The following is a 23,507-nucleotide window of genomic DNA, read 5'->3' as shown; positions in this document are numbered from 1 at the left end:
GGTGAAGTGTAAGGCAACTACGTGAGAAGGTAAGGAAGGGGTGAAGTGTAAGGCAACTACATGAGAAGGTAGGGGAGGGGTGAAACGTAAAGTAAGTATGTGAGAAGGTAGGGCAGGGATGAAACGCAAGGTAAGTACATGAGAAAGTAGGGTAGGGGTGAAACATAAGATAAATACATGAAAAGGGAGGGCAGGGGTGAAATATAAGGTAAGTATGTGAGAAGGTAGGGCAGGGGTGAAACATAAGATAAATATGTAAGAAGGTAGGGCATAGGTAAAACGTAAACAGGTCTTACAGAGGTTTAAAATTATGACCAATGCTATTTTCTGCCTCCAAAATGACATTCGAAAGACAAGAAATTCTTTACTACCTGTTTGTTTTCCATATGTGTATTGTGTCTTCATCTATAATGCCATGCTTTTCTGCTTGCTCATCAAGGAAATCAAAGAAATATTTTACTGCTGGAGGCACTACCTGATTTGAGCTAAGCACACTTTGGAAGAAATCATCCACAAAGTTTTGCAGTGTACCCTGTGAATAGAAACAAAAATGAACATCTCCAGTTAGAAGTAATTTTATTCTCCTGTAAAACAAAATACATTGTTAGAACAAAAGCTTGCTGGAAAAATACATTGTTAAACAGAAATAACATACAGTCTCAGTGGGAGGTTATTGTAATGGTTAAGGTGTTTACCTTACAGACACAAGGTGCAGGGTTTGATTTTTACATGGGATAATTGGCTAGGCTTAAAATGGCCCACAATGGCAGTTAGCCTAGTACTAACCTATAAACCTATAAAACTTCCTTACTTGCAGCTGTGACTGCTAGCATTTGACCAACTGAGGAGGCTTGGATGCTTTATGCACAACTGGTACGCAAAGCTATAGTGAAAGCATCCGTATAACCAAAACACCTTTTTAACTTGAATGGACATGCTTCCTGGTATATTACTACAATTTTAAACTAACCAGACCCCCCCCCCTCCGAAAAAAAAGAGTTTGGGGAAAAGTCCAAAATGCAGTTCTGAACTGGTAAACCTTGTGCGACAAAAAACATTCTGGTGAAATCACCAAATAAAAACTAGGAAAGGGTATAGAGAGAGTCAAGTGCTTTTCCCCCCAACCAAGGGTGCCCGCAGGCAGGTGCAAGGGGGTGCAATAGCTGGCTGGGAGATTAATTTTCTTTTAATTAAAAAAAAAAAAAAAAAAAAAAATGTTTTTTTTTTTAAGGGCATTTTTCTTTAAGAACACCCTTTGCATCCAGTCACACAGACAAAACAGGAGTTTGCGACCTGCTTTTATCTTCTGCATCTGTGCGACTGATGGTTTACGTCTTCATCTTCCCATGTGGAATTTGAATTCCAGACGATGTTTGGACTGAGGACAAATGTACAGGTGAGGGGTAGGTGTGTGCATGTGTGTGTTTAAGTGTTTAAGAGTTGTAAGAAATAGGTAGGTAGGGGTGTGTATACGTGTATGAAAGAAGTAGGTAGGGGTGTGCGTGTGTGTGTAAATAAGAGGGAGGTAGGAGTGTGTGTATGGGGGGGGGGTTCATACCTCACAATTATCCAGATTTGTCAACCAAGCACAAGCGGATTGCTATTCATTACACTTAACATTTTAAGATTTTTACTTGAAGGTAAGGATGAGGTCTTGTGAATTTCTTTACTGTTCTTGAATAATCAAGAACAGTGTACATAGGACAAGATGAAGCCTGCAGGGTGTTGTGTAAAGGAACGTGTCCTCAATCACCGGTACAGTTACAGCTGCTAGCTTTACTGACTGTGACATTTACTGGTCAATGTAGTAATGAGAACTCGAAATGTGTGTTCTCTGTTTTGTTTGTCAGGAACATTATTGATATAATACAGAATGTTTCAACTAAGCATTTCTTCACATTCTGGCCTGTACTCAGAAAGTGCAAGCGTATCAGCTTTTGGTGCCAGTCTTATTTTAGGATGGGGCGCATGCAGTATCCCACAATTCTTTGTTGCTTACAACATACCACACTAGTCTTATGAACATAGCAGTCATGCATTACATAATATAGAGCAGAACTCTGTTAATGATTAATTAGATTTCATTTATTTCATAACTGCAGAACAGTTATTGCATGAGTTAATATGAATACATTAAATGAATACGTGGAGTTACACAGCAGTTTGTATGGTTATGGTGTTAGATCTGTCCAAATGTGGTAATCCTCAGTTCGAGTCTTAGGTTTATACCCCTGCATAGTTCGATGATAGAGATGTGGTGTGCAGGAGGTATTAACCCAACCAGGTTGTCATACTTTGGCGACAGAAACATGTCTGTTTGTACTTGGTTTACAAAAAGTCCTGGTTGCGTTAATATGCAAATACCCAGATTTTTGCCTCATATTTTCTGTTTGTTTCTCTTAAAATTGTGTTTTTCTGGCAAATCATTGAGGACTGAAGTCGGAAAATAATGGTAGGCATATCAGATTTGGACTTCATAACCTTCAGAAAATACATACCAATGCAAAACTTGCTGCTCTATCCACTTCCTAAGGAAGCAGAGGGATGTATGTGTGTGTCATACGTCTCAACTGTACAGATTTTCACAGAATATCCATATCTTTGCCTTATACTTTTGGTCTGTTCCTCAAAAAAATTCTGTTTTTTTTTTTTTTTTTTTTTTTGACAAATGACTGGGATGAGCTAAGGATTAAAGTTCCTAAATAATGACATACAGTTGAGTTTTAGACTTCATATCCATCAGAAAATACATGCCAACATAAATCATGTTATTCTAGCAACTTTCTAAATGTGTCCTTAGTTTTGGGCCTTTCTCCCCAACATTATAACAGGCTTTGTCCAGATTTCTTGTGCTACGTGATTCAGAGGTGTGTGTGTGTGTGTGTGTGTGTGTATAGCACACCCCTAAGCTGTCCAGGTTTTTCCAGAATGTCCAGATTTGTGCCCCATATTCCTCTTAGAAAGGACAGAAGTTCCTAAATAATGGCAGACATTTGAGTTTTAGACATCATATCCTTTAGAAATATGCATACTAACACAAATCCTGTTATTCTAGCAATTTTCTAAGTTCATGACAGCAACATTTATAATCTATTGTCCCTACTTATTTTATGCTTTGTCCAAATTTCTTGCACTAAGAGGTTGAGGTGTATGTGTGTGTGACAGTGAAATGCCCTAGTTAGAGTTAGCATGTGGAATTTATTTTCAAGTGTATTTTCAAGAAATTGTGAGCTCCAAGGGAAAATAAGTTTACTGCTAGTCATGCTAAGTCTGGTTAAAATGTGCAACTGTTTTGCTTAGCAAATGGTATCACTATTCTGGTATAAAATTTTAAAGCACTGTTAGTAACACAGCAGGTAGCATACTTGCAAAAGGCTGTAGGTTCTACTCCCACAGCATGTAGATTTGTATTTAAGGGGGTGGGGGTGCTGCAGTGTGTCCTCCTTTAGATGAGATGCCTAGTAACTATGAACCTGTTTTTCAGCTTGCCAACCATTCCCTATTGCAATACACCAGCTTACAATTTTTTAATGTAGCATAGGCATTTTATTCTTCAAGGGCAGGCACTGAATTTGTAGATGAAACACTGAAATATAAAGTTGATTTGCAGAAACAACCTCTTCATTAGTTTCAGATCTCTTTAATGTGGAATTATTCAGACGACTTTTACTTCTGCAGAGATTGTGCATATTGACTGATATTGGTGGATGGTAGTGACAGAAGTCTGAGTGGCCTTTTATGGTTGAAATGTACTGAACTTAGCAGTTTGTCATTATTGGTTCATAGGTTTTGGTTTCATTGCTTACTGGAAAAATGTTCAAAACTATAAATTTAAAACACACACTAAGAAGTGGTACTTATTATACAAGGGATATAATTCAACTATTATATATTATAATTAATACAATCAAGGAAGGTGAATCAAAGAACTTTTGCATGGTCCTAAAAATGTGCGCAAGGGTGCCTATGATGTGAAAAACAGCCCAAAGGTAAACTATGTGGGTACCAATGCTATTTCAGTGAACGCAAGTTTCAAAGGCAAAGACGTTTTAATGCTAAGGCTGTTTTCATTGTAAGACTAGTGCTTTGTTTAGCAAATATCAATCAGTGCTTGTGCTGTAAAATTTGAAATAAAAGTTATAAATGAAATCCAAATAGCTGTAGTCCTTGTAGAAGTAAAGCATAAATGGTACGCACACAGAGATTTGGACAGTGTTTATGGCAGCTGGGGAGAAATAGCCAAGTCATGGGATGCTGGAATGGCTGAGTGGGGGGAGGGGCTCTGCAAAAAGTCCTGCGGGCTCCCGTGCCCTCTACCAGAACCTTTAAGCACAGGGTTGGGAATGGGAGGTATGAATAGCTATTTTTTTTTAACCAAGTTAACCCTGTTGGGAAGAACAAATTTTCAGAGGGGACCCAAGAGGGAAAGCCTTCATAAAAAAAATTGATCAGACTGTTAGGTAAAAACAATAACTTATATATATATATATATATATATATATATAGGTCTATATTACGTAATCGAAGAAACACTTCCTCAAATATGTAATAATTGACATTAAAAGACCGAAATCTCAAAAACGCGAATAGCCACGTCCTAGGGAAAAATTTGCGGAGCCGTAAAGACAACACACACACACTTCAATTCTAATTTAAGTGGGGGCTTTGCCCCCTCCCCAGGGCCCCCCCAACTAAATATGCCAACTCTGAGATCGCTCTACATTGGGGAAAAGGGTAAACCCTGGGAGTGGGCAACAGAATTTTTTCCCTAGGAAAAAATCTGTGGACGTGGCCATTCATGGCTTTGGGATTTCGGTCTTTTGGTGTCGATTATTACGTATTCAAAGAAGTGTCTCTACTATAACGTAATCTACACCCTCATGTATATATATATATATTTTTTGTTTTGTTTGTTTTATATTTATATATATATATATATATATATATATATATATATATATATATATATATGTATACACATGTTAAAACAATGTCTACATACAATACTGATGTAGGGAAATAAAGAGCTAAAATGATCCTTTACATTACAAGTGGAGAAAAATCAAAGTAAAAACATCACAGAGCCCATTATTTTTTTACAATCTGACACTAGACGTATACATAGAAAATGTCTGTGTTTTGGGATGGCAGACAGCCTTTCAAAGTAGATGGAAATTTGATATGGCTTGTTGGTGGAAAATGTACATTTGTCTGAGAATAAGTAAGCTGCAATGCATTACTTTGGCCATTAATTTCACTTTTATCACAATCGACCACCAGAGGTTAACAGACAAAAAGGCTGTGATAGCATTTTAGATTTGTTGCAGTTTAAACAGCACTAGCAGCATTTCTCAAAGTTTAAATCCTGCCTGTGAAGGCTGCCAGCCTAGCCAGATAGAATTTTATAGATAATCCTGTCATCTGTAAATATTAATGTAAACCACAGGCTTGTTGTTTTAAATGGTAAAAATAGTGTTACATGTGGAACTGGAAAGTAATGTAACAGTGCACTCTGCTGTAAGGACGCTAAGTCAAGCATTTTAGGGCTGTCTTTGATCTTTGGCTCCGGCCTGTTTAGGTGAAGGAATTCTTGCTATTGTTTTAAGGTCCGAGTTAATGGCCAGAATTTGCATGCATAAACGTCCTTTATGGCTTTGCTTCCTGACCTGGTATGAGCTTACTATAGAATGTAAATGTATTTTCTGTTAGCCTGGGAACCCGGGGAAGTGTGAAGAATGATGTAATGTGAACCAGGAATGTGATTTTAAAAACAGAGAGAACCAGAGAGCATTAAGCAATTTTTTGTCATGACCATCCAACTCTTCAGCACTCTGCCTTTGCTCTATATGTAAGTTTATCTTAGACTTGTATTTCTCTTAGAAATAGCTAGAAACTAGAACGATTAGACTAAGTGTCTGTACTACTGAATTATTTTAAGTATTTCTCTGTGATCTCTGAACTCTTGACTAGCACTGTGTAGTAAAAAGTATTGTGTTGCATTTTTATTTATTAAATATTTTTAAACCCTTTTAACTGTGGCTGTTTTGTGTAGAGATAAGTTAAGCTCTAAGAGTATATTGCATTTATATAGTGATCCTGTACCAAGTCACTCTAAAAATCCTTGACTGTTTAATTATACTACCAATTGGATAATAATATTGCACAGTAATAATTGGATACCCTTTTAAGGGCCTTTGAGTAGCTGCTATATATTAGTGGGTGGTGGCAGCTGATACTACCTCATAGTCTGGGAAAAAGGGGCACAGCTGGAGAGCCTGTGCCAGCCTTCCCCAGGAGTGTCTGTGTGACTGTATAACCTCTTCTCAAAGTGTGTGTGCGTGTGTCAGCTACTTGGGCAGGGATACTAAGCACTGGTTGGACAGAAAGGGTGCTGGAGGTTTTTGCTTACCCACTAGGCTGAGATCTGGACCCTATAGCTGGGCAAGTGGGGAGTCTTATTGTGGACCTGGAGAACAAGGGAGCGATCAGCCCTGGACTGACTGTGATCTCTGTGTGCTCTTAAGGGAAATTGCACTTTACTGTGTGTATTTGTTATAGTTTCCTCCTATATGAGATGCCCCTCACTGGTGTTAGTGGTAAGGATTGTGGCTCTGATTGCTGGGCCAGGACACGGGCATCACACTGCCTCTGTAGTCATAATGAGGAGTCTGAATGGCTACAATTTAATTACTTACTATGTCCAGTGAGATAGAAAAGTACACTTGTTTTAAAGTGTACCACGACAAATGATTAGTACTTAAAAAATGCTTAGCTAATTTATTTTCACATGAAATACTATGATTACATGAATACATGTCTTTAAATTTGCATGTTAACTGTTTAATCTGCATAGAGTGCACCATGCTATGAAATTGTTTGTATTCCTAGCACAAGCTAAGATCTAGTCATCTAAAGGTTTCTGTAGGTTGGTATGCTGCTGTTTCTAACAATTCCCTGTGCCAAACTGTATACATCTGTAACTTCTAATTAAACTGTACATGTCTCAGTATTACTAAAGTGTACCGCTTACTTCCCACTATGTACCTTACCTGCATTCTTAACTTGGCTGTAGGTCAGGCTGCGGATGAAAAACAAGGTGAATCAGTTCACCCACTACATTAAGGAACAGATATATGACTGCACTGCACACAATACAAGCTTAAGGCTAGGCCCTAAATGATCAGTCAATTAAAACTACAGATATGCAAAGAAAGTCTCCAGAATTGTTTGGTGGCTACAGGGAAAGAAGCCAAACTAACTTTTGCTCAACAAGCTTGCACATTACCTTTCAGTTTTATTTATTTATAATTATATTTCCCCTCTGGCACTGGCAAAAGCTATTTTATGTCTTCCACTGATAGATTATTTGTCTCAGAGGTGTTTTGGTAATACTGGTAATCCCAGAGGTGTTTTGGCAGTACTGACGTTACTACCAGGCTGTTGCATTTTAATAACTTGGAAGGCCCCTTTTGGCCACAATGCATCCCTTTGAATTTGTACACCTAGACTTATAAATTACTTAATTTCAGATGGCTCTATTCTCAGGTTAAGCAAAGCAGCAATAGTTGTCTCTCTTCATAAAGGGGGAATTCCAGGAGTTGCCTTAACACAAAAAGCCTTAATTACTCCTAAAACCAAGTTATTAATCCATTTGATTAATAGTGTCTGAGTGCTGTATGTACTCCTGTACAGCCATCAAAGATTCAGGTAAAGTTGCATCATATTTGTAGATCAGTTTAAAATCTTACATTAAGTCCCTAAAACAAAAGAAGACAAGAGAAAAAAAAAGCAGACATCAGGAGCAACTTTATGGAGTATAGTCACAAAAAACCTATTGTTAATTTTGATCTCACAAGCAAGTTACAATTCATCATTCATGATTAGAAGATTCCCTTTCTGTTCTCTTTTCAGTCATCCTGCTAGTGTCCTCAAGGATAGACCTTAGCTCTAACTACACTTGGCAAAATTAAGTGATGTAAACTGCTTCATCAGCTAAATGATGCTGCCATCTAGTTTTGGGCACATTTCATCTCTGACATTCAGTCTCAATTCTAGACTAATTTAACAATTCTGGGGTGACTTGTAATATGTTCCTGAATCCTGTCAAAACAAATAATCAATAGGAAATATAGTGTCACCTGTCTGGACATATCTATGGGCTTTGGAATAAAGTAACTGTCTTTTCACAGTAAGGTTTAAGATTTTAAATAAGGTTAACGTATACATTCTGTATGTTACAAAATGCTGTGATCACATCTTTTGAGAAAGGCTATCAAATAAAAAATTCAGAGTTCTTATCTGTCTCCAGACTGACATAATATACAAACGCCACCGGGAGGCAACCCACATCAAGCATGATAAAGACCTATTCAGAAAATCTGAATCGGTACTGACTAAGCTATGAGGGTTCCAAAATGTCATGTTGCTGAAAAAACAAAATGAAAAAGCCCCCTGAAAAGAAATGGTGATTTTCAATTGTTAAATACAGCCATCATAAAAGAAAGTTTATTTCTGAGAAATCCCCTGCATTGCTAACTATTCTTTCATGAACTGACAGCATTCATAGAATCTGCTTCCAGGATGATGCTGAAGGGAGTTTCTCAAAATTGGTACCATATAATCTTTACATAAAAAAGTGATTTAGCCTCTCATCCCATTAGAGACAATACAGAACCCTTCTTGCACTGTGACCTTCCAGGTGGATTCTGAACTCATGTTTAAAATAAAAAAAAAATAGTTAAGGTTGAGGTAATAACTGTATCCTTTTCAAAAACTTCCATTTACTACTCGACAGTTTAGAGAATTTGAGTGCAGGGTATGGATTAGTTTTTCTTGCCAAGATATAGTTCGGTGCTGGCCTAGATCTTCAGTTTATTCTTGTAAAGCCAGTTTTTCACTGAAGGTTGCAGTTTCCTTTCTCGCAGGACTAAGACAGAATATATGTGTGTGAATGAGAGGGAGGATAGAGGAATGGTGAGGATGCAGGGAGTAGAGGTGGCAAAGGTGGATGAGTTTAAATACTTGGGATCAACAGTTCAGAGTAATGGTGAGTGTGGAAGAGAGGTGAAGAAGAGATTACAGGCAGGGTGGAGTGGGTGGAGAAGAGTGTCAGGAGTGATTTGTGACAGACGAGTACCAGTAAAAGTGAAAAGGAAGGTCTACAAGAGGGTAGTAACACCAGCTATGTTATATGGGTTGGAGACTGTGGCATTGACAAAAAGGCAGGAGTCAGAGCTTGATGTGGCAGAGTTGAAGATGTTAAGATTTGCACTGGGTGTGACGAGGATGGATAGGATTAGGAATAAGTATATTATGAGGGTCAGCCCAGGTTGGAAGGTTTGGAGACAAAGCCAGAGAGGCAAGATTACGTTGGTTTGGACATGTGCTGAGGACGGATGCTGGGTATATTGGGAAAAAGATGCTAAGGATGAAGCTACCAGGTAACAGGAAAAGAGGAAGGCCTAAGATAAGGTTTATGGATGTGGTGAGAGAGGACATGCAGGTGGTTGGTGTGACAGAGCAAGATGTAGAGGACAGGAAGAAATGGAAACAGATGATCCGCTGTGGCGACCCCTAACAAGAGCAGCTGAAAGAAGAAAAAGAAAGAAGATTACAGTACTGGAGGGAGGGGGCTACAATGTCTTTTTGTGGTGTTTAATAAGAATTTGGAATGAGGAGGTCCTTCCTCACTAACACAATTAGTAAGTCCTGTAGATGTTAGGAGAGTTTACCACATAAAACCTTCCACGCCACTAGGTCCCTCGCTTTATCCCATAATGCTTTATGGTGCAATTCCTCTTCCAGCTCTCTTTTTTGCCACATACATGATTTCAACAATGAAACATGACCCAAAAGTTACATTTCATTAGTTTGACAGAAAAATCACTTAAACCCTGGATGTCCTGGTATCTCTGCAAGTCTATTATGTCCACTAGAAGAAGGGATATAAATCTTCACTAACAGATAAATAAAACATGGTACAGGGAGGAAGCTTATAAACCAGCATCTCCCAGACATCTGGAATAAACTGGGCCTGCATGTTAAGCAGTGTGACTCACTGTCTTCCTTTAAACATAAACATTATGGGTATCCACAAGTTTACACCAGGAGTTACTCACATGGCCCTCATGGAGGAAGGAAGTGCAGGATGTGGGATGGTACTAACTAGGGATGAATGGTCATAAGACGGTGACGTTGAAATGCTTATGACATCTAACAAAACATGGCAGCTATATCTCTAAACTGTAGAGCCGTGTGCCCTACCAGACTATTGGTTGCCACGCTGTAGTCCTCAGCTGGTTATTACTTTGGTGCTTTTTCCTCCATCTTGTACCACTTGTTTTAGTCCATAACAGTCAGGGTTTCACTGACTCACCATACCTTTTATGACGTTTACAGCTCCTACTTTTAAAGAATTATCTTTTCCCCTTTCCATTAATTATAATGAAAAAAATCATCACCATCTCTCTTTTGGCTATTGTTCATACTGGACGTGTTTACTCTGTCACCACAAACTGAGGATGGAAAAATGTAGGCGTGGGAATAAATTCTCACAGTAACACAAACATGCATGATTTGTTTGAGGGAATAACACAGCATAGTTTATAGGACTGTTGACTATGAAGACAAGTCATGTGACTGATACGGACAGTCAGAATAGATGCCAACACTAATAGGGCCAGCATTACATTTGTTATCACTGGAGACCCTCGCACCACATATGCAGATACTGTCACAGCCATGTACTGTGCTGCGAGCACCCTTGTAATGACCTTCCACAATGGCTGCTGTCACGCTGACTGTTCCAATTGCCATCCAGTAGGACAGAAGGATTCATGATTATTTGCAGTGTTCCTTCACAGGTGTCAGTGCCCAAACATTCTTCTTCATTGCTTTTGGACTCGCCGCTTCTGAAGGTCCTGTGAAATAGGAAGCACCCTGACTCTCCTGATGAGTCTCGCATGATAGACATCAGTGACAAGTACAATGCTGACTTGCCCCCCCCCCCCCCCCCCACCGATAACCTAAATTTTGGGAGGTCTTAATATGAAGTAGCAGAGTGGAGATTTCTATCGACTCCTCTCCTCTTCCGCAAAGGACATTGCAAAAGGTCTAATTCAGCCTGCAGTAATTTTTGCTAGTCCCTCCACTGGCAGGCTTTTTAAAAATATCCACAATGCTATGTGAGAAAGACCCAAAAATGTGTCTCCTGCCCCTAGGAAATCAGATGGGATTATTTGGCCCCTGAAGGACTGGACCTTATGAATACTCCAAAGCTAGCTCCCATACTTGCAGAGGTAGTCCTTTAAAAAAGTTTGTTTCTCATCTACCAATAAGATATTAAAGGTATGGACCACCTCAGAAAGCACGTTTATGCATTATCAGCATTTTCACTTATGACCAAAAACTATCTCACATGACTGATTTTGTCAGTAAGTCAAAAAATGCACCATTGACATGAATAGTTCTCTGATAAACCCCATCACACACACAGGTTAATGAGAAAACTGGCAAATGTTCTGTCACCATCAAACCCCACTGATGAGAGCATCAGACAATTCTACTGGAGAGTCAGCAAAAGCTGCTAAAGTTGGCATTCCTGTGAGCTTGGACCTCAGACAATATCAGCTGTTGGTATAAAGTGTCAACATCCAAAATGCTCCTTCTCAAGGAAGTAGAGAAGCCCATTTCAAATATGGCTGGACAACAACCAACAGCAGAAAAAATAGTCTGAAAGGCAACCGTAATAGCCAAGGCATCTCCCAAAAAACTCTCATCGCATCATTTAAAAAACAGATGTTGAAATCTAATCTACAATGGATGCTTTTATTTTTTATGTATTTTAATTTAATAGATTTTTTACTTGTACAAATTATTAGGATGTACATATATGAAGATTTCTAACCAGTATATTTTTGGTTTGATGTGTTATTTGGCATTAAGTGGATGAATTTGTTCTGAAGGGATGGGTCAGGAAGGGCATCCAGCGTAAAATTGTGCCACATCACACATGCAGAAAACTGTACAGAAACTCATACCGGATCGGTCGAGGCCTGGGTTAACAACGACCGCCACCAGTACTGTTGGCCAACAGGGTGCTGGCGGAAATTGGGCTACTGTTGGCCGAAGGAGGAGAAGAGGCAGAAGGTATGCCTGAAGGCAGGTAAGGGCTAGGACTGTGATAGTGAGGGTCGGAACTTTGAATGTAGGCAGTATGACTGGTATAGGGAGGGAGCTAGCTGATATGATGAACCGAAGGACGGTTGGTATATTGTGTGTGCAAGAGACCAGATTTAAGGGGAACAAGGCTAGGTGTATCGGAGGCGGTTTCAAATTGTTTTATCATAGTGTGGATGGGAGGAGAAATGGCGTAGGCATTATCCTGAAGGAAGAGTATGCTAAGAGTAGTTTGGAGGTGAAAAGAGTGTCAGATAGAGTGATGTTTATGAAGCTGGAAATTGATGGTGTAATGATGAATGTTGTTAGTGCATATGCTCCACAAGTTGGGTGCGCGATGGATGAGAAAGAAAAATTTTGGAGTGAGTTGGATGAAGTGGTGATGACTGTACCCAAGGGTGAGAGACTGGTGACTGGAGCAGATTTCAATGGGCATGTTGGTGAAGGGAACAGAGGGGACGAGGAAGTGATGGGTAGGTATGTTGTTAAGCAAAGGAATGCAGAAGGTCAGATGGTAGTGGATTTTGCGAAAAGGATGGACATGACTGTGATGAATACGTATTTTAACAAGAGGGAGAAGCATAGGGTGACATACAAGAGTGCAGGAAGATGCACACAGGTGGATTGTATCTTATGTAGAAGGGCAAATCTGAAGGAGATTGGAGACTGTAAAGTGGTGGCAGGCGAAAGTATAGTTAGGCAGCATAGGATGGTGGTTTGTAGGATGACATTGGTGATCAAGAAGAGGAGGATGAGTGTGAGGGCAGCACCAAGATCAAATGGTGGAAATTGAAAAAGGGTAATTATGAGGTGATGTTCAGGGAAGAGTTAAGACAGGCACTGGGTGGGAGTGAAGAGTTACCGAATAGCTGGGTAACTACAGCAGAGCTAGTAAGAGATGGCTAGAAGGGTGCTTGGTGTGACATCTGGAAAGAAGAAGGATGACAAGGAGACCTGGTGGTGGAATGAAGAAGTACAGGAGAGTATACAGAGAAAGAGGTTGGTGAAGAAGAAGTGGGATTGTCAAAGAGATGAAGAAAGTAGACAAGAGTTTAAGGAGATGAGGTGCATGGCAAAGAGAGAGGTGGCGAAGGCTAAGAATAAGGCGTATGGAGAGTTGTATGAGAGACTGGACACTAAAGAGGGAGAAAATGATCTGCACCGATTGGCTAGACAGAGGGACAGAGCTGGGAAAGATGTGCAGCAGGTAAGGGTGATAAAGGATAATGAGGGAAACTTACTCACAAGCGAGGAGAGTGTGTTGAGCAGATGGAAACGGTACTTTGAGCTGTTGATGAATGAAGAGAATGAGAGGGAGAGAAGGTTGGATGATGTGCGGATAATGAATCATGAAGTGCAGTGGATTAGGCTAGGAGGAAGTAAGGACAGCTATGAAGAGGATGAAGAATGGAAAGGCTGTTGGTCCAGATGACATACCTGTGGAAGCATGGAGGTGTTTAGGTGAAATGGCAGTGGAGTTTTTAACTAGATTGTTTAATGAAATCTTGGAAAGTGAGAGGATGCCTGAGGAATGGAGAAAAAGTGTTTTGGTACCGATTTTTAAGAATAAGGGTGATGTGCAGAGCTGTAGTAACTACAGAGGGATTAAACTGATCAGTCACAGCATGAAGTTATGGGAAAGAGTAGTGGAAGCTAGGTTAAGAAGGGAGGTGATGATTAGTGATCAGCAGTATGGTTTCATGTCAGGAAAGAGCACTACAGATGCGATGTTTGCTCTTAGAGTGTTGATGGAGAAGTACAGAGAAGGTCAGGAGGAGTTGCATTGTGTCTTTGTGGATTTATCGAAAGCATATGACAGGGTGCCTAGAGAGGAGTTGTGGTATTGTATGAGGAAGTCGGGAGTGTCAGAGAAGTATGTAAGAGTGGTACAAGATATGTAAGAGGGTAGTGTGACAGCGGTGAGGTCTGCGGTGGGAGTGACGGATGCGTTTAAGGTGGAGGTGGGATTACATCAAGGATCAGCTCTGAGCCCTTTCTTATTTGCAATGCTATGTGAGAAAGGACAGGTTGACAGACGAGATGAGACAGGAGTCCCCATGGACTATGATGCTTGCAGATGACATTATGATCTGTAGTGAGAGTAGGGAACAGGTGGAGATGACCCTGGAGAGGTGGAGATATGCTTTAGAGAGAAGAGGAATGAAGGTCAGCAGGACTAAGACAGAATATATGTGTGTGAATTAGAGGAAGGATAGAGGAATGGTGAGGATACAGGGAGTAGAGGTGGCAAAGCTGAATGAGTTTAAGTACTTGGGGATCAACAGTTCAGAGTAATGGTGAGTGCAGAAGAGAGGTGAAGAAGAGAGTACAGGTAGGATGGAGTGGGTGGAGAAGAGTGTCAGGAGTAATTTGTGACAGAGGAGTACCAGTAAGAGTGAAAGGGAAGGTCTACAAGAGGGTAGTGAGACCAGCTATGTTATACGGGTTGGAGACAGTGGCATTGACAAAATGCAGGAGTCAGAGCTTGACGTGGCAGAGTTGAAGATGTTAAGATTTGCACTGGGTGTGACGAGGATGGACAGGATTAGGAATAAGTATATTAGAGGGTAAGCCCAGGTTGGAAGGTTTGGAGACAAAGCCAGAGAGGCAAGATTACGTTGGTTTGGACATGTGCTGAGGAGGGATGCAGAGTATATTGGGAAAAAGATGCTAAGGATAAAGCTGCCAGGTAACAGGAAGAGAGGAAAGCCTAAGATAAGGTTTATGGATGTGGTGAGAGAGGATATGCAGGTGGTTGGTGTGACAGAGCAAGATGCAGGGGACAGGAGGAAATGGAAAGAGTTGATCTGCTGTGGCGACCCCTAACGGGAGCAGCCGAAAGAATAAGAAGAATTTGTTCTGAAATCATCCCATTTTAGGTCTTGGAAGAAAAGCTCAAGTTATTCTACACTTGCTTCTTCAATTGTCATTAAAAGTTGGCTACAGTCATCTACAACCACTGACTCATCTTCTAATTTCTTTTTTAAACACATGCCCTGTTGTTGTTTATAAGGAGAAACATTTCATTCTCATTTACAAAGTTCAGGTTCTAGTGAGGAGGAATAGGTCTTCTGGGATAGTCTGATGTGTGCTGTGTGCCTTTCAGGAAACATTTGAAAGCAAAATCAGTGAAAGATAATGACAAACGCAAATGAGACTGAAACTGTTAACAGGCGCACCAAAGAGCTCAAGCAGGTATTGCAGGGACGTAGGGAATAGACATGGCAGACAGATCTAGGAACTATTATCTATGCCAAAAGGAAAGTCTACCCCCCCTTGGCTAACATGTTCATCACTGTGACGATATAGGCAATTGACAGCATAACCAGCTGGAGTTTTGTTAAGAATATATCCTGTGAATATCAAACTGATTTATGCAAGATGATTGCGTTATAAATGTATTAGAACTGTATGTCATTTGTACATCAAACTGATTTCTACAGATGCTTGTGCTGAAAATATATTTGAGAAATTTGCTTGTGTTAAAATGCATCACCAGTGCACCCTGCTGAAATAAAAATAAATGTACATGTATTATTGCAACTGAATTAAATGTACACATTTTAATACAGGGCAGTGGGACAGCAAAGGTTAACTTTAGGAACATTGAAGGGAAAAGTAAAACAGGTGTTAAACCATTAAGGGCACTCCACAGTGCTGAACAGCTGGGTCTGAGAAAGAGCCTTTGTTCATTAGGTCAATGTAAAAAGGGGAGGCCCCAGGCACTGCCATAAACATTTGGATATGCATTGTGACCATCTGTGCTAAATTCCTGTCTCAGCTTCAAAGGGGAATACTGTAAGAACCTAGAGTCAGGTGACCAGATAACATCATTAGGTCAACCCTCTTGGAAATTATATTTTAGATATTACAGAGAAATCTCAGAGTATAGAGTATTCTGTGTGGGAAGCCTGACTAGAAAGATCCTCACCCACACCTTCCTGCCTTGTGGTAGTAAGTAACTTAACTAGGGAACAGTAAAATTCTCAGATTCAGTCTGGAATATAGTGAAGCTTACCTTAGAGAGTATTCTTCTTTATTTGTATGAGTCTATCCATCAATACATACATACATACATATGTTTCAAGCACGGGTATTAAGCCCGTCTAGTTTGCCAATATGCCAAAACACTTGTTCCCATAATAAATGCCCAGGCTGTTCTTAAAGAATGCAGCATCCTTTCCCACTTGTTCTGAGGGTTAGGGAAGAAGGTGGGCAAGTGGATGGCCTGGTTGAGGGTAACATCCGAAACCACCTTTGGCATGAAGGAGGGACTGGTTCTCAGGGAGACCCTGTCTGCATGGAAGATGATAAATGACTCAATGACCATTAAAGCACGAAGATCTGACACTCTCCTGGCTAAAGTAAAAGCCAGGAGAAAGGCAGTCTTCCAAGAGAGGCACTTTAGTACCGAGGATGCTGCAGGCTTGAAGGGAGGCAGAGTAAGCTTTTCTAAAACATAGTTCAGGTCCCCGGCTAGGGTGGGCTTTCTTCTGGGAGGCCTGATATTAGAGGCTCCTCTAAGGAATTGTTTGATTAGAGGGTGGGAGAACAATGGCTGTTCTGTATCACAGTGTGCCAAGATGGCAGAGGCATGGATCTTTATGGGGGAGAAGGAGAGACCCTTATTAAGAAGTCCAACAAGATAATCTACAGTAAGAGGAATGGAGGGCAGATGTATGTCTGCCCCCTTGGACTGGCTCCAGGAGCAGAATCTTTTCCATTTTCCAGCATAAGATTTTCTGGTGCTGGGCCTTTTGGCTTCTCTGATGATGTCAAGGACTTGCTTGCTTATCATAGATTCCTTGTTGGTTTTGGCAGAATAAACCATGCTGAGAGCTTGAGTGTCTGAAGGTCTGGGTGCAGCATTGTCCCCCCCCCCCCCCTGGAACAGCAGGTGAGGCATCAGAGGTAGCTGCCAGGGGGTCTGGTGAGACAGGCTGTGCAGCAGTGGGTACCAATGCTGTCTGGGCCAATCTGGGGCAATGAGTACTGCTCTTGGTTCTTCCTCCCCCCTTATGTTGATTAGTACTTCTGGAATGAGAGGTAGAGGTGGGACTGCATACACAAAGAGGGTATTCCAAGGGAAGGTCAGGGCATCGATCTTCCACCAGGTGATGGTGCTCCCTGGTGCAGAATTTCTGTACTTGGTGATTTAAATGAAGGCAAAGAAGTCCACCTTTGGGGTCCCCCATGTCTGGGTAATTTGCAGAAAAATGTTGCTGTGGATTTGCCATTCATGTGGGTCCAGCAGGTTTCTGCTTAGGTGGCCTGCCAGGGTGTTGCTGATGCCCAGTAGGTATTGGGCTATAAGATGTAGTCCCATGGATAAGGCTGCTAGCCACAGGTTCATGGCTAGTCTGCACAGGGGGTAAGATTGAGTCCCTTCCTGTCTGCTGATGTACCACATGACTGTGGTGTAGAGGTGGGGGTTGAAGGGTGCCAGAGAGTTTTGCACTGCTATCATTTCCTTTTGGTTGATGTGCGCATCTGCCTTCTAGGTGGGTGCCCCAGCCTATGTCTGAAACATCTGTAGTTATGGTCTGGTCTGATGGACGGAGGGTGAATGGAAGTCCCTTGTTCAAAGCACAGGCCTGGGCCCACCAGAGGAACTCGGATCTTATACAATGGATCACAGGCAGGGAGGAGTCCAGAGGTTGTGAGTGTTGACACCACAGGTTCTTTAGGCACCACTGAATTTTTCTCATGTGTAGTCTAGCCAGAGGTACCAGGAGGATGCATGAGGCCATGTACCCTAGAACTTGTAGGAACTTTCTGGCAGAAAGCTGAGTTTTGGGATGCCAGAGTACTGAAGTATTTTGGTAGGAAACTTTGTTTTTTTGGAGACAGAAAGGCCATTTGCTGTTGTGTCTCCAGTAAGGCTCCCAGAAATATGATTTTCCTGGTAGGTGTCTGTTTTGATTTTCTTTTGTTGATAGTGAACTCCAGAGAGGTGAGTAGGGTTTTACAAATGAGAGGTGCTGCAGGAGCAGGTCCTTACAGTCTGCCTGGATGAGACAGTTGTCCATAAGTGTAAATCAGTACATTGTTTTGCCTGCAAAAGGCAATGGCAGGGGCTAAACATTTGGTGAACACCCTGGGAGCAGTAGATAAGCCAAAGGGCAAAGCAAAGAACTGAAAGTGTAGTGATCCTGATCTGAAGCGCAGGAATTGTCTGCATGATTCCCTTATTGGGATGTGCAGGTAAGCATCCTTTAGGTCTAAGGTGACCATCCAAGCTTATTTGGCAGCATTGGTAGAAGCTGTTCTAAGGTAAGCATTTAGAATTTTGGGATTACCAGGAAGGTATTGAGAGAGGATAGGTCCAGGATGGAATGCCAAGTGCCCTCTTTCCAGGGAACAAGGAACAGTCTGGAATAGAATCCTTTTGCAACTTGTTCTGGAGGTACAGGTTCTAATGCCCCTAGGGATATTAGGTTTTGCACTTGTTTTAGTGCTTCTATTGAACTGCGGTGGTGGTGCTGCGGTAGCGTTATCGCCTCACAGTAAGACGTTGTCCGGTTCAATTTCTCAGCTAGAGCGTCTTCTGTGTGGAGACATGCGTGAATGGGCGTACCTTTGTTGAATGTTGTGCATTAGGGCTGGCAACTCGGCAAGTAAAAATCTACTGCCAATCATTAGCGGACCGGAGTTCCGCTGTGGTGACCCCTAACTGGGAAAAGCCGAAAGACCCAACAACAACAACATGTTTTAGTGCTTCTGCCTACTGGTTTGGAGGTAGGTCTGGGTACCCTCTTGGAGGTGGCAGTACTTGGAAATTGAATTTGTACCCCTGAGAAATAAGTTTTAAGACCCAGTGATCTTTTGTTATAGAGTTCCAATTTTCTCTGCATAGAGATAGCCTTCTTCCTAGCTTTTGGTGTGGTGGAGGCAGGCAGAGATGGGAAAGGTAGTCATTGAGAGTTTTTTCCATACAGGGTTGCTTTTGAATTCCCTGCTCTAGTGTTTGCGGGGGGCCACTGTTTTGTTCTTTAATAGCCCTGAGTTTGAGTCCTGCCTAGTCTATCCCTACAGGTTTTGCCTTTTGCCTGCCTGTTTGGTGCAGGAAAGGACCAGTGTTTAGAGGGAAAATTTCTGCTGAACTTAGGAGGATGTACTTGAAGAAAATCTTTGCTTTGACATGTTCAGGGAGAGGTTATCTCTTTAGCCATGCATGTCTTCTGATAACAGATCCTGTCACTGCTGCCCTGCTAGAAGCTTCTAGGGTGTTAAATCCGCAGTGCAAGGAGTGCTTTACCATCTGAGATGAAGAGTGCAGTAATTCTGCTTTCTCTTTATTCTTGGCAAAATCTGGAAAAGCAGAAATATTCTGTTTCAAAAGTTCCAAAATCTGCTGTTGATATTTTAGCACATGGAACTGACAGTTGAGAACACTTACAGTTAAAGTTGCAGAGGTATATACTTTTCTCCCCCATCTGTCCAGGGCCCTGGATTCTTTGTCTGACTGAGTAGGATTCTTTGCAGAGGTAGCCTTAACTCCCTTAGGTCACTGAGTGATCACCTCTGGATCTGCTATAGGATTTCTATAGAGGAATTAATGTCAGTCAGGTACCCTGTAGTACCTGTCAGGTTTTCTGGGGGCAGGTGGAAGGGTGTCAGGGGTAAGGCTGGATTCTTGTTAAACATCATCTACCAACTCCAAGATGGGTGTGATGGCCAGAGGCCTGTGCTGGGGTGGGTCCAGAAACTCTCTTAGTCTTTTCTTGGATTGAGGGAAATCCACTGATTCCCATTGGAAGTGTTCCCTGAGAGTGCGGAGGGTTTTCCCAAAGGAAAAGTCCTCTGGAGGTGATGCAGAAGGAATAGATTGTTCTGCATCTGAGTCTTCATAGGCAGTAAGAGGATTTTTCTCTTTAAAAACAGAGGAGTCAGATCACTCAGAGTCTAAATCTGACTGGATGTCTGGAGAAGGTTCCCCTCTCTTTTTGGTTGGTGTGGCCTGATTACCCCGGATGAAAATGATGAGATTCTCCGCCATTTTAAGCATTCTAGTTTGAGGAGGGGGGGGGGGGTACTGGAATGGAGACTTTTTTCTGTTTTCTTTGGAGCAGCTCTAAGTGTGGCCTGAAGAGAATCCCTCAGTGCTATCAGTATGTTAGTCAGAAGAGAGGGCGAAGGCCTTGAAGTGAATTCTGAAGTGTGAGTGGTGTCCTTGGACACCGTGTAACAGCTCCAGACCCAACCAAGGCAAAGACAGCTGAAGGCTCATTAGACGATGCAGTTTTCTGTAGCATACAGGACTCTGAAAGGGTCTCAATCATCACATTTGGGTAGATTCCCAAAGCTGAGGAAATGGGTGGAGGCAGTTAAGCAAGCTAGGGGCTGGCTAGTATACCCTGAAAGACTGCAGAGGCAAACCCTGCCCTGGATTTGGAAAACAGAGGTGGGTGGTAATGCTTGGTAAAGGTGTGAACAGATGTCCAGATGGCAGCCTCCAGGATGTCCTTGGTAGGGACTCCTCTGAGGAAAGCTGCAGAGGTGGAGGCTACGCTGGTGGAACATGTCCTGACCCCCTTGGGGGGAGGCTTGCCATGCTGTTTGTAGCAGAAATGGGTGCAGTGTGCTATCCATTTAGAAATGGCTTGCTTGGAGATGGCTTTGCCCTCTGTGCATGAAGCAAAGCTAACCAGCAGTTGATCAGACTTTCTGAAGGGTTTAGTCTGGTCCGGATAGTATCCGAGCTGTCTGTGCACATCTAGAGTGTGCAGAATCCTTTCCCCCTTGTTTTGAGTGTTAGAAAAGAAGGTGGACACCACCTTGGGCATGAAGGATGGATTAGTTCTAAGGGATACCCTGTCTGCATGGAAGATAATGAAGGGTTCCACAGCCATGAGTCCTTGCAGCTCAGAGACTATTCCAGCTGAAGTGATGGCCAGGAGGAAGGCTGTCTTCCAGGAGAGAAATTTAAGCTCTGCAGAAGAAGCTGGTTCAAAACAAGGCAGGGTGAGCTTTTCCAAGACAAAGTTAAGGTCTCAAGCTGGTGTTGGTGCCCTGGGGGGGGCCTGAAGTTGCTAGCCCCTCTGAGGAGCTGTTTAATCAGAGGGTGTGAAAAAGTGGCTGCTCAGTGGGAAAATGAGCAGAAATAGCAGAGGCATGAATTTTTATAGAGGAGAAAGAGAGACCACTGTGTAGTAGGTCATGAAGTAATCCTTGATGAGAGGGATGGAGGGTTGTGCCATACTGGCCCCCTTAGCCTGGATCCAGGTGCAGAACCTTTTCCATTTGTCTGCATAAGACTTTCTGGTGCTATGGCGTCTGGCCTCTCAGATGACACCCAGCACCTGTTTACTGAGGATGGCAGATTGGTCAGGTGTCAGGCTATAAGTCAAGCTGCCAAACTGAGTGTCTGCAATTGGGGGTGCATAAATTCCCCTTCCCTCTGGGTTAGTAGTTTGGAATCTGAGGAAGATTCTATGGAAGCAGGAGAGACAGGCTATGTAGCAAGAGGTACCAGTGCAGTCTGGGACAGTCTGGTGCTATGAGAATGGTCCTTGGTTTTTCCTCCCTTATTTTGAGCAGTACCCTGGGAATGAGAGGTAGGGGAGGAAAGGCATAGACCGAGAGGTTTACCCAGGTGAAGGAGGGCAGGGCATCCACTTTCCATGCCGTGTAGTGATGCTCCCTGGTGCAGAATTTGCTGAGCTGATGGTTGGTGTGGGAGGCAAAAAGGTCAACCTCCGGGGTCCACCATTTCTGAGTTATTAGGAAGAATGTGTTTCTGTTGAGCTGCCACTCATGGGGGGGTCCAAAAGCTTTCTGCTTAATTTGTCTGCCAGGGAGTTGAGAAAGCCTGGCAGGTATCATGCTAACAGGTGTAGTTGCATGGAAGAGGCTGTTAACCAAAGGGTCATGGCCAGCCTGCACAGCAGGTAGGAGTGAATCCCTCCCTTCTTGTTGATGTACCACATCACAGTGGTGTTGTCGTTTTGATCAGGAGAACCCCTGGAAAGAAAAGGGGTTTGAAAGCTATCAAGGCCTGCTGCACAGTCATCATCTCTTTTTGATTGATGTGCAGGGGGAGTTGCTGAGGGTTCCATTGGCCCTGTATGCACCTGCCGTCCAGGTGTGCATCCCAAGCATAGTCTGATGCATCTGTGGTGAGGGTCTGGGTGGTGGGGTGTGGGGAGAAGGGCAGTCCCTTTTTGTGAGAGCAGGCTGTTGCCCACCAAAGAAATTCCTTCCTCAGGCAAGGAATAGGTAGAAGAGTTTCCAGATCTTGTAAGTGTTGACAAAGACTCTTTAGGTACCATTGAAGTTTCCTCATATGCAGTCTGGAATATGGAATAAGGAGTATGCAGGATGCCATGAACCCCAGGGCTTGCAGGATTTTCCTTGCAGAAAGCTGGAGTATGGTGTGTAGTTGGGAGAAGTAAGCTGATAAGAAAATTTGTTTCTCTGGTGTGAGGCATGCCATCTGGGATCCTGTGTCCAGACTTGCTCCCAGGAAGGTTATCCTTTTTGTGGGTACCTGTTTGGATTTCTTTTCATTGATTGTGTACCCTAGGGAGATTAGTAGGTCCTTTACAAAGGCCAGGTCTTTGAGCAGCTTCTCCGGCTGTCTGCCTGAAAAAGGCTGTCGTCTAAGTAGGTATAAATCTGAATATTTCTTTGTCTGCAAAAGACAACGGCCAGAGCCAGGCATTTTGTGAAAACTGTGGGAGCAGTAGATAAGCCAAAGGGAAGCGCAGAGAACTGGAAGTGTTGAGATCCTGCCCTGAAGCGGAGACATTTTTTCTGCAGGACTACCCGATGTGAATGTGGGGGTAGGCCTCTCTTAGGGCCAGGGTGGCTAGGCAAGTGTCCTTGGGGAGCAGGGGTAGCAACTGCTGGAGGGTGAGCATTTTGAATTTTGGGATCACCAGGAAGGTGTTTAGAATGGAAAAATCGAGAATGGGGCACCAGAAAAAGTCTGGAGTAGAAGCCTTGGCCTATCTGCGCTGCAGGAACATGCTTTTCTGCCACCCAGGGAGAGCAGGGAATGGATTTGCTTTGGAGCATCTGCCCATTGATTTGCTTGTAGATCCAGGAACCCTTTTGGGGTTGGAAGGGTGTGGCAGGAGAATTTGTACCCTTGAGACACAATGTTCAGAACCCATTAGTCCTTGGTAATGGTGGCCCAGGTGCTCGAGTGAAAGGACAGTTTTCCTCCTAGGGGTATGTGAAGGTGGGTAGAGGTGAAGTCGGGAGGGGGTGAGTCATTGTGAGTTCTTACCATAAGGGGTGGCTTAGAACTCCCTGGTTTTGAAGTGGAGGCAGTCCACTTGCTTAGATCTCTGAAACCCCTGAGACTGCTGTCTGAGAGGTCTGTT

At 42.5% G+C, this 23,507-nt stretch overlaps 1 protein-coding gene across 1 annotated transcript in view; it reads right to left on the bottom strand.

The window, feature by feature from the left end:
• The window catches only part of PLXNB2 (plexin B2), a gene marked incomplete in the record, with an annotated part of 671,705 nt that overhangs the window by 73,586 nt on the left and 574,612 nt on the right, over nucleotides 1-23,507 (bottom strand). Inside the window, 1 exon segment of the mRNA XM_044087338.1 lies at nucleotides 372-532. Within this exon segment, the coding sequence (XP_043943273.1) occupies nucleotides 372-532 (161 nt within the window).

This window comes from Protopterus annectens, chromosome 11.part0 (genome assembly GCF_019279795.1).
Source record: "Protopterus annectens isolate FY-2018-M chromosome 11.part0, PAN1.0, whole genome shotgun sequence".
In the NCBI taxonomy this organism is placed as follows: Eukaryota; Metazoa; Chordata; order Ceratodontiformes; family Protopteridae; genus Protopterus; species Protopterus annectens.
Note: the sequence above shows the minus strand (reverse complement) of the source record. Positions and strands in the feature narration are given on the sequence as shown.